General features: G+C 38.5%; 1 protein-coding gene across 1 annotated transcript in view; it reads right to left on the bottom strand.

Moving 5' to 3' along the window:
- LOC121737562 (cilia- and flagella-associated protein 58-like) overlaps positions 1 to 427 on the bottom strand; it is a 29,785-nt gene extending 29,358 nt beyond the window's left edge. Inside the window, exon 1 of the mRNA XM_042129216.1 lies at positions 283 to 427. Within this exon, the coding sequence (XP_041985150.1) occupies positions 283 to 363 (81 nt within the window). The 5' untranslated portion in view covers positions 364 to 427. The remainder of the gene's footprint in view (positions 1 to 282) is intronic.
- Positions 428 to 12,186: the final 11,759 nt, after the last annotated feature.

Below are 12,186 nucleotides of genomic sequence, written 5' to 3'. Positions count from 1 at the left end.
TTGCCGGGACTCAAAGTATCTTTACACCAAATTTCAGCGGAATCGCTTCAGCGATTTGGGCGCGACAGACAGACAGACACACTTTCGCATTTATAATATTACTTCTTATTAATTGGACCTACCTATTTTGGCCAATGTTCACAAACCAACCTCAATTTTTTGGTGCTCACATGGGTTGAGGAGGTTTTTCTCACCCAAAACATCCTTGGGTCAAAGAAACTACAATCACAAAACAAGGAAAATTAGTCCTGCAAGCAGAACTCATGTAAACTTCTCACATACCCTTTCATATTCCTTCTCCGCCTCTGTAGTTTCATTGCCCGAAGCCATGGTGGCAAAGTCATCGTCATCAGCCACATCCATTATAAAATATCACTAAAATATTAAGAAAATCTAGAAAAATATCTGTACAAAGTTTATTTGGGTGTTGACTAGAATGACACTTGTTGATTCGTCGCCATGGTAATGGGAAGATGGCGGCGCTATGTTTTTAAAACTAGGTCAAATCATTAATGGCGAATAAATTGGTTTGTCGCTCCAATGTTAACCTACTAAACTAAAAGGGGTTCTGAGACGAGCTGCAAGCAGCTTGGCGTCAAGCACGTAGATTTTAGCTTGTTTCAAGCATATTGACCGTTTACAATGTTTGCTTGATGCTTGAAGCATTTAGGTATGTGCTTGCTCCGCGTTTGATGTGAATTTTTATTTTTGCTTTTGCTTGAAGTCTATGCTGTGCATATTTAAACGTGGTAGAGCCATGCTTGGGCCGGCTCGACCGGATAAATACTACGGGCTCACAGAAAACAGCGTTAAACAGCGCTTGTGCTGTGTTTCGCCGAGTGAGTGAGTTTACCGGAGGCCCAATCCCCTAACCTATTGCCATCCCTACCCTTCCCTATTCCCTTCCTTACCTTTCCCTATGCCCTCTTAAAAGGCAGGTGCATTGCACCTGCAGCTCTTTTGATGTTGCGAGTGTCCATGGGTGACGGAAGTTGCTTTCCATCAGGTCACCCGTTTGCTCGTTTGCCCCCTTATTACATAAAAAAAATATATGAATATTATATTGTAGCTAGGTATAGGTTTTTGTAGAAACTACTAGAAGTAGGTACACAAATTCATTAGCTAATTAATTTAACCACCATCCAACCGCGTTAAAATCGTAACGTCATATGATTTAGTAATGCTTTAATAGCATTAATCAAAATATCGAATGCTAATCGAATGTCATAATATTCATACTTATATTTTACATCTAATAATAAAGAAAGTGCCGGTCGCTCTGTTATTCGCGCTAAAAAGGGGGGCGTACTGAACCGATTTTCATGAAATTTTGCATGGAGGTGATTTGAGTCTCGGGAAAGAACTAAGGATAGTTTTCACCACGGAATTTATTGTTGCAACCTCATAACAGGAAAATCGTTTGTGCAGAAATTAATTTGAGTTGCAACGTACTTCTAAAATCTATGGTTAAAGATGCGGGCAACACCTAGTTAGCACGCTTATTCGAAAGGCAGTTAAAACCTAGAGGCTAGAGTTAGACCAAACTTAAAACCTAAGGCCACTTTTTGTCCATCTTCAGTTAAAGGCCACGTCAAATAATATTTTTTAATCTCGGTTCTAATCTAACCAAGGTCTATCGATGAATTATGAATGCTTACTCGGTGACAGCTCGTCCGCCATTTTATAAGATTTTAATTTGATTTAATTATGTAATTTGGTTTATTTTTAATTTCTGTGTTAAGTAATTGGCAATGCCGAAGTAGCAGGCATTTGGATTGCGCTTAAATGTAAAATGGTTTCTCTATCATGATGCTAATGTCTTATGCCTTTAGAGTGTATGTGAAGAGCATACAGACCCTAAAGTGTTTTCCTTATTTAGAGTGTATTGTGAAAGTAGCAACGCTGAAGGGTAACAATTATTTAACTTCTATGTTTCTTAAAATCTTCTATGAATTTTATCCTATTTTGGTCACATCGCCGGCAACCAGACAACCTCGAAAAGCTAATAGTCACGGGAAAAATTAAAGGCAAGCGACCCAGGGGTCGATCACCTACCCGATGATGTGACCAAATTACGACACTCACTGGACTGAGAATAACAGCCGCCCTTAGAGAAGCAGAAGACCGAACAAAATGGAAGAGCTTAACAACCAAAGTAAAGGAGAACTTTTCCAGGCGCGACCTTCAGTAATGACAAAGAAGAACAAAGAAGATGTTTCTTAAGAAATGAACTTCTTTTCCATACAAAAGTAAATCGATAAAAGTAAAAACAGGCCGACTTAATCTTAAGACGTAATGCCTATAAATTAAGAAAAAAAAAGTAAAAACAGATAAAGCACGGAAAGTTTCACTTTGGTTTTTTTCGAGGTTAATAAACATACACACACTGGCAAAATTAGCGGAACATGGGTAAAAAAGGGCCAAAACTTGAACACAAGTGGGTCGGGCTGTCTGAAAGCCTTTTTTATAGCTTCTAAGCTCATTCAAGAAATAAAATATTGAACAAAACTGGCAAGTTGACAGGTTTTTATAGCAATTATGCCCTAATAAGTGTTTTTCGATTATTGACGTTGTAAGTGTTCCTGATAAGCATGGCGTTTTAGCGGGGTGCCAGGTATGCTCAGCTCATTTGATTGTTTGGTTTTTGGAAGAACACATTGCTTAGATACAAAATTAGTGATTTCCCAGCATCTGCGACAACTAGAGCTGTAACCACGATAGAGAAAGGTCACACCTACCGTTCGGTCAGTCAGGCCTTAGGTGTGTCGGCTTCCGTGGTTCATCGTAACTTTCAAAGCTTCAAAGAGACTGGATCTTACGTTCGGAGACGAAAACAAGGCAGATATCGGGTGACAATGGTTCAGGATGACCATTTTGTAAGGAAACAAAACTAAAGAAATCGACCTCAAACTGCTATGCAGACACGAAACCTGTCGGAACAGGTCCAAGTTGAACGTGTAAGTGATTGTACAGTAAGAAGAAGACTCAAAGAAGTTGAATTAAACTCAAAAGTGCCAGCAAGGGCACCAAAACTTGAGACAGGACACCGAAGAGCCAGGCTAAGATTTGCGCGTGAACATCAAAATTAGACAAGTGAGTGAAATCTTGTGCTGTACAGTGATGGGAGCAAATTCTGTGTACATTGTATTGACAGGCGATAAAGAATGTGGATAAATCATAAGGAAAGCTACAGGCCATCAAACTTACCGGAAACAGTGGCCTATGATGCAGGCTTCGTAATGGTTTGGAGTTGCATATGATTTGGAGCCCGCATGGAGCTGATGATTATAGATGATGGTACTTTGACATTACAGGGCTATAGCACCGACATCCTGGAACTGCATGGTGTGCCTTTTACACAGTTTTAGGTAGTAATTTCAATTTTATGTGCGTCCATAGAGTAAGAAAATCGGGCATTATTACCTAAACGATGCTGGCGTAGCCCAGGTGGAGAGGCCAGCGTGGTCTACGGATGTGGATCCGATTGAAGACGTGTGGCACATCAATGGGTGAACGGTACGAGTTGAAACTCCAGCTCCAAAATGTGTCCAGGAGCTCGAGTTGGCGCTACTGGAGGAGTAGGAGAATATCCCACAGGAAATGATTGACAATTAAAATGCAAGCATGGAATGGCGTATCCAGGCCCTCTTGAGATCCATAGAAGGCATTACACGCTTTTAACAAGGCATTTCTTCAATGGAGAATTTATCTTAAAAACTTACTACTGAAATTTCAAAGATTTTCTTAATTTTTTGATTTTTTTCTTTGAAAATGAAAATTTTGTTATGTTCCTCTAATTTTGCCGGTGTGTTTAGTATAAGGAAGCACCCTGTATTGCATAAGCCATATTAATATTATAAACTAGCTGTCTAACTTTAAAACCTTCCCTGGACTTCTACGAATATTTTAAGACTAAAATTAGCCCAATCCGTTCAGCCGTTCTCGAGTTTTGCGCTTAGCAACACATTCAGCGACTCATTTTTATATTATAGATAAAAGCCAGTGGCGGCTCTAGGGTGGCGAACTCGCGCTTGCAGGGGCCTCGCAAGTTGTTTTTTCGTAAGACAAAGGGACCTGCCGCCCTGCGGGGCTAAAATGGTCGCTTTGGAGAGTCATAATATGAATCATGATATGATTAATTTTTTTAATCATATCAATATTTAATTCATATGTCTAGTAATTCGTACTAATTTGATATTTGTCAGTTTGACAGTTTTGACAATTCATTTGCTGAAGTGATTGAGAGGAATTGCTAAATGTGACCATTTTAGCCCCGCTGGGCCTCGCATAGACCTTCCCCCCAGCCACCACTCATCAAAGCTAAGATTTTCGGGGGGCCGTGACTCATCTCCCCTAACATTCCCCAGGCCAGTCCAAGGCCACTAATCGGCTAGCGAGGGTCATAATTGTCCCATAATGAGGAAGCGGGACCGGCAGGCGTACTTGATTTAATTTGTGGCGTGATTTGGACCGTGGGCTTCGTGGGAGTAGTGGGACTTTGGACTTGATGTTTAATATTGAGGTCACCTACTGGATTTACGGTGTAGACGCAGTGCCGAATTTATACATATGAGAGTAGGCCACCTTCTGCCGCCATAATAATATTATGTACCCAGTACCATCGAGGAAATTTATTTCTAGACAGTTGACGGACCTACGTCATTGGTCGGCTTATGTTTTTTTTTATGAAATAAGGGGGCAAACGAGCAAACGGATCACCTGATGGAAAGCAACTTCCGTCGGCCATGGACACTCGCAACATCAGAAGAGCTGCAGGTGCGTTGCCGGTTTTTTAAGAGAGAATAGGGTAATAGGGGACGGTACGGAAGGGAAGGGAATAGGGAAGGGTAGGGAAAGGAATAGGGTAGGGAAAGGAATAGGGTAGGGGATTGGGCGCCGGTAAACTCACTCACTCGGCGTGAAACAGCGCAAGCGCTGTTTCACGCCGATTTCTGTGAGAACGTGGTATTTCTCCGGTCGAGCCGGCCCATTCGTGCCGAAGCATGGCTCTCCCACGTAAATATCAATTCAATGTTAGCTGTGGTCGGTCGAACGGGATTCACTTAACGCGACCAAATTATTTAGGTCCACCTCTGCCTAGGAATCAACTTCTCTGATAGTATCTACGTATTCTGTAGGATGCCTCTATGGACGCTGCCGCCCCTAGGCCGTGGCCTATAACGGCCTATTATAAATCCGGGCCTGTTTATCAGTCAATACAATTTTCCGTTCTGATTATTACCTGAGGATGAGCATTAAAAATACGGAAACGGATGAACACAATAACATTTACGCACTAGTTACTAAGACGTTATAAAGTTATAAGAGGATGTGGTGATTACTGATTACACGTGGGAGAGCCATGCTTCGGCATGAATGGGTCGGCTCGACCGGAGAAATACCACGTTCTCACAAAAAACCGGCGTGGAACAGCGCTTGCGCTGTGTTTCGCCGAGTGAGTGAGTTTACCGGAGGCCCAATCCCCTGCCCTATTCCCTTCCCTACCCTCCCCTATTACCCTATTCCCTCTTAAAAGGCCGGCAACGCACCTGCAGCTCATCTGATGCTGCGAGTGTCCATGGGCGACGGAAGTTGCTTTCCATCAGGTGACCCGTTTGCTCGTTTGCCCCCTTATTTCATAAAAGAAAAAGTGACGCCCGCAACTCCATCGCGCCAAAATGTCTTTTACCGCGCCGGAACCGTACATTTTAGCGGGTTATAAAGTAGCCTATGTCCTTTCCGGGGACATGAAGTATATCCATACCAAATAATCATGGCCAAATTTGTATAGGAGCTGGACTCGACTTTTATTTTTGATGTCCCAAAATAAACTATAGTTAGATTTGGTTGTTCTTATGCTCTAAACATAGTTCCGTTTGAGAATTATGTCTAAATAGCCACGATTTTTTATAATAATTAATAACGTTTACTATTATTTTGAGGTTAGACTTAAGAACTACCTTTTTCCCGACTGCGGTGTGGCCTACAAGTGTATATTCGGCGATCTCGTTTCTAATTATTTCAATTTTTCCTAGAGAATTACCCAAAAAATAGAACGATTGCGAATGATCGCCGGCTGTCAGAACATAACGAAACTAAAATATATTGATCTTTTTTTTGTGGCTATTTATAAACACATTTCTAATGATTTTCGATGCCTTAAAATATTAGGGAATTTTTGCTACTAATGGCATATCGGGACGCCACCGCCCACCTGGTACGATTTGGCCATTGTTCTTTCAGCAAAATCGGTTAAGCGGTTTGGGCGTAAAGAGGTAACATTCAGACATACAAAGTTACGCATTTAGAATATTAGTATGGATGTTACATTTATTATTACTTCACCTTACAATAAGGACGACTTCTGTGTGTTAAGGTTCAAATAAAGTACCCCCACACCGGTTTCGGTGACGGTGGCTGTTATTGAAACCAGGGCAGTTACGCAGGAGTAATTTTATAGTGCCCAAGTGTGTGCGCAGTACACAAGAACACCCGATCTATTCCTCTCATAACCCAGTGGGACGGAAGACCGACACGACCCGGCGAAAGATCAGGCGCAGGACTTTACATGCCCATCTGACGCATGGATCATCTTACTTGTCAGACAATCAGGTGATCAGCCTGCATTGTCCTAACCAAACTTGGAAATAACACGTTTCCTACACGGGAATCGAACCCACGACCTTCGGGAGCCACGCTCTAAGGCTGCCTTCCCATTAAGTCGCGAGCAGTGCGGCAGCCGCGCGACTTCTATACTAAAACGAGCCGCGCGCCTGCACATCTACTCGCGTGTAACACGTTTCGAACGTGGGAACGACCCCACGACCGAGTCAAGCGACACGCTCTTTAATCCACCGGACCACGGTGGTGTTATCGTTAGTTTTTTTTTTAATGAAATAAGGGGGCAAACGACCAAACGGGTCATGTACGGTGCGCACAATCTTCTTATGATACCTAGTTTGATATTGATTTGATAGAGAGCGAGAGAAAGTCCGTTTTTGATACTAATGAAAAGAAGTGATGGAAAGCGACTTCCGTCGCCCATGAACACTCGCAGCATCAGAAGAGCTACAGGTGTGTTGCCGGCCTTTTAAGGAAGGGTAGGGAAGGGAAAATGGGAGGGTAGTTAAGGAAATAGGGGAGGGTAGGGGATTGGGCCTCCGATAGGTATATTGTAAATTGTAATGATGACATTACAATAAAGAGATTCGCATAAAATTAAATAAAAGTACCTAATCTGAAAGTCAAATACAAGAATTATTGAGCATCAGATCTAACAGCAATTACGGTTTTTGATGTACATAATTGAGGCATTATAAATGACGTTATCTGCTTGATTTTGGATCAAGATGTTTGGCAGTTGATAACTGGAATTGTTTTCGTGCGTAGTTGTTATTATTCGTAGTTCGTTCCTGAATTCTATCTTCCTATATATTTTTTTACATTTATTAAGAGTCCGAATGCGAAATTTTGCCGATTCCGCTGATTAACATACGTGATTTAACAGTTAAATTACAGTATTTCTATAAGTTTTAATGCACAACATGTAAGATCATTTCAATTATAATCTAATGTTGGAGCTAGATTTTTGTTTTTTTTAAGTATTTTTTAATAATCCAACTCAAACCCGCGACATTTTTGTGATTTTTGCTGTAAAAGGTTTAGAATATCACCTATTTATGGATTGTATTGAGTATTGACGTCTTAACGGTATGAAAAAAATACAATGTACTGTTGAGAAAGTCGTCTATACAATGTTGGAATTACTTTTTACCACTTTAATATGAAACAGTTGAGTAAAAAAATATGTAACTCGGCAACATTTTAGAGAAAATGGGCAAAGAATTGCTGTTAATTTCGGCAACTTGGAGCTGTAATTCATAAAAAGAAAACGACAGAAATAATCTATTATAGATAAAATTCTATCCAATTCGAGAAAAAAGAAAAAAAAAGAGCTTTTATAAGCTCGGGCTGTATGTATGTAACGGAATCTTTGAGCACGATTTTTAACTCTTAATTAGGCGCATCAAGAAAATCACACAAGTAGTCGCATGGGGTCTATACTGACCCCATACAAAATAGTGAAAATTAAGTTGAAGAAATGAATAAAACGAAGTATCAATTATGCAAATTGTTAGAGGGCCTAACTGTTATTAATATTAATCAACAAAAACCTTTCTTTGTCTCTTTACAACAAAAAAAAAATTAATCAACTTCTTTTCTGTCTCGAAATGTCCAAAATATCACTAAAGCTGAGATTGAGATGAAAAAAATATATTTTTCACTCTGATAACCAGTTTTTTTTGCAGCACCAAGGAATTAGATCTTGAGATAATATTGACAAACATATTTTCCTCACTTTTATGATTTTTTACGCAGTTTTGGTCATCACCCCCTGATCATCATCATTATTTTATCTTATCTTATATGAGTGAATGTGTATCATAATGCAATGTGCCTGCATACAATAAATATGGGTATACTTATTGTACGGTGAAGACATAATGTATGTACCTGGGGACTACTATTTACTAACAAAAAATTATAAGTAACTATACTTATTATGATACTGATGCACAGCTGATCTCCTTTGCCTGCTGCATTGATCACATATGGGTAGTGTTGTTTATGATTTGTATATCAGATAGTGTTTGTATGTCTTATCCTTGATTATTCGCACATTGTTTTTTTTTTTTTGAGTATGTAAATAAGTAAGTTTATTTTGTAACTGTATGAATCTGTAAAATTTGTGAATGTGTATTTGTGTTGCAAAAAATAAAATATATTACTACTTTACTCTGCCAGATGGGGACGACTTGGGCAAGTTTTTCTTTTTATAGTTTTATATTTAAAGTTTGTATATATAATATATCTGTATATTTTAGATAGTATTTTAGTGTTTACATTTCTATCATATATAGACAATAATATTATATAATATATTATTATTATATTATTATATATTATCACCATCCAGTGGTCAGAGATAATTTTTTAAAATCATTACTGGACTCTTCAATCTTGCTTTCCGATTCATGGGCCATCAAAAATCGGTGTATAGTTTCAAAGTTCGGAGGCTAGCCTCACAAAATATATTTGATCTTCAGAAACCTTTCAGCCGCTATTGTACTACACTGTCTTGACAAATATTGACATTCTCACAAAGAAATAATGTAAGAAAATGCTATTAATAGAATAATCAAACAATTAAACATAATATTACAAAAATAGAAACTTATCTTGTGACAAAAAAGTCACATAAGTGGTCGCATGGGGTCAGCGCTCAAAAGAGTAGCGACGCATGCACCAGAGCTAGCTACCACTTATTAGGATACCTCGATAGGAGTTAGGAGATTAACGAGAGCGTCGTTGCATTCCTAGAACTCTAGCACATATTTTTTTCGGTTTGAAAGTGATTTGACACCATGCGACTAATTAAGGGTTAAGTCAAATTAACTCGAAACTTTGCATACTTACATAACAATATTATGAGCTAATGACATTGCAATAATTTGTCAAAATTTTTGAGAAAAAAATGATAAAAACAAACTGCGTTTTTTTCTGCCTCGAGTGCAGCCGTATTAGGGTTCCGTACCCAAAGGGTAAAAACGGGACCCTATTACTGAGACTGCGATGTCTGTCCGTCTGTCTGTCTGTATCCAGGCTGGAACTCAAGAACGGTTATTGCTAGAGAGTTAAAATTTTTACAGGTTATGTATTTCTGTTGCTGTTATAAGAACAAATACAAAAAAATGATATTTAAGTGGGGGGTCCCATAAAACAAAAGTGATTTTTTAAACATTTTTTGCTTGGTATTTATGATGACAATAGGTATAATTTTAATAAAGGGAGCCCCATACAAAAGACATTTTTTTCCTTTTTTTTAATATTAGCCCAACTCGCACTTGGCCGATTTTTATTATTTTATGAATGTATGAAGGTATTTCAACTTTATGTATGTATTTTGACGTCTTAAGTTCGACATTGGTATTGTGTAACTGTATGGGAAATTTCGCGATGGCGTCTTGCTTCCTTCCGTGTTTGTTTTGCATGTTTTGGTGTGAACAAACTTTATATTATTGTATTTGTTGTAGATTATGAAGGATCTCGCGAGCCATACTAATCTTATATCTTTAAACGAGCAATTCTTGTATATAGGTATATATATAATTGGAATCTCGGAATCGGCTCCAACGATTTTCATGACATTTAGTATATAGGGGGTTTCGGGAGCGGCAAATCGATCTAGCTAGGAATCATTTTTAGAAAATGTAATTTTATTCGTGTTTTATCGAATACCGAGCAGAGCTCGGTCAAATAGCTAGTATTATTATAAATGCGAAAGTTCAAAGTGTGTTTGTCTGTTACCTCTTCACGCCGAAACCGTTAAACTGATTTTGCTAAAATTTGGTATGGAGATACAGTGCTCCCAAAGTGATAATGCGCATAGAAATTTTCGTAATTTTTCGGCAACAGTCGTCGTTCCCGTTAAAATGAATTTTGACGCAATGGAGTTACGGGCGTCATCTAGTTGCCTATGTCCTAATCTCTATATTCGTACTTTCATTAAAACCGATGCAGTAGTTAAATGCAAAGAAGTAAACATACAAACAATAAAATCTTTTAACTTGTAACCAAGATCTCAACGATCAATGTAAATTTATGTTTGTTGATCAAAATCTTTTGTTTTTGTTCACATTGTTTAACGACAAACATTTTTTGCGAACTCCTAGACAAAGAAACAGCTAAAACTCGAATGAATGCCTCAAGGAAGAGGAAGGCTCAAAATTATGCCATAACTCGAATGAGGAAGAATGTCGTCCAAATACATAATGATGGCATGCACATTACGCACATTGCATACGGGCATCTAAAGACTCAGAGATAGGATAGACATGGCGAGACGTTCAGCATTTGAGATGGAAATATCACCACCAGAAATAGGGTATTTAAAAAATTTTTGAGGAAAAATTTAATGGTCTCTTTTATTCACAGAAGTTTCATTTTTATAGCTTTAACGGATAGTAGATTTGAGCAGGTTTAATTTGAACTCGACGTAGGTATAACAAATAACAAAGATTGTGAAATAAATAAAATGTAATATTGTATTTCTGATTTCGAATTACATGCAATTTAAACGTTTCGGTTCGCACTATGTGTCACGTATGATAACAATACATTTTTTTATTAATAGCTATGAACTTCACTCCTAATCTAAACCTTCCCTGGACTTTCATGAATATTTTAAGACCAAAATTAGCTCAATCGATACAGCTGTTCTCAAGTTATAGATAACAGGCCATTTAGCCGAAACTTTTTTGTTTTCGCTTCGTTATAGAATCGCCGATCAAAATGTATGGAATTGACATTAGACGAGTCGAACGTCAACGTCATATTAATGAACGCTTATGTCAATTCCATACATTTTCATCGACGATTCTATAAGGAAGCGAAAACGAAAAGATTTTGGCTCACCCCCCCTGGACTAACAAAATTGAAAATCCATTTTTAGCGTTCCGTAGTCAACAAGGAACCCTTATAGTTTCGGTCTGTCCTTCTGCCTGTCCGCGGTTTTTCTCAGTGACTATAAGTCCTACGAAGCTGTAATTCGGCATGAATGTGATGCCCACAAAATGGTATATAAAAATATTTGTTTATGGTACCTCCCTTACACATCAAGCGGGGATGATTTTTTTTCCGTCCACCCCACTGCGCCGTGTCGTTGGATAGTTTTTTTTTTAAATATTACGAGTACTTATTCATAGATCATTTTCCGATTTAGGGATTCATTTGTGAAATATTAAGTTTTAGAGTGGAAAAATCCAGTGTCCATCCCTTCTACCAGCTAAGCGGTTGCTTCTGGAAATGTAAAAAAAATCACGGGAGTAAGGAAAATTATCACGATTCACGGCTAAGAAGATTCAATAAGTAATTTTTGAGTAATAGTCGATCAACTAAAAAAAAATTATTCGGCGAAGTAAGGAACGTTCAAATCCCTTTGAACGTAACTGAGATGATGTTGTTAGTAAAAACACGTTATAAATGTACATTCATTGACCATACAAAAATTATTAAAAACTAGCGGTACTACGGAACCGTATATTGCGCGTGGCCCGACACGCATTTGGCCGGTTTTATTATTTATTTTCCCTATTCTCTTTTTCGTTTCTTCTTTCACTTCTCCCG

Source organism: Aricia agestis, chromosome 21 (assembly GCF_905147365.1).
Source record: "Aricia agestis chromosome 21, ilAriAges1.1, whole genome shotgun sequence".
NCBI lineage: Eukaryota > Metazoa > Arthropoda > Insecta > Lepidoptera > Lycaenidae > Aricia > Aricia agestis.
The sequence above is the reverse complement of the archived record's forward strand: the minus strand, read 5'-3'. Positions and strand labels throughout refer to the sequence as shown.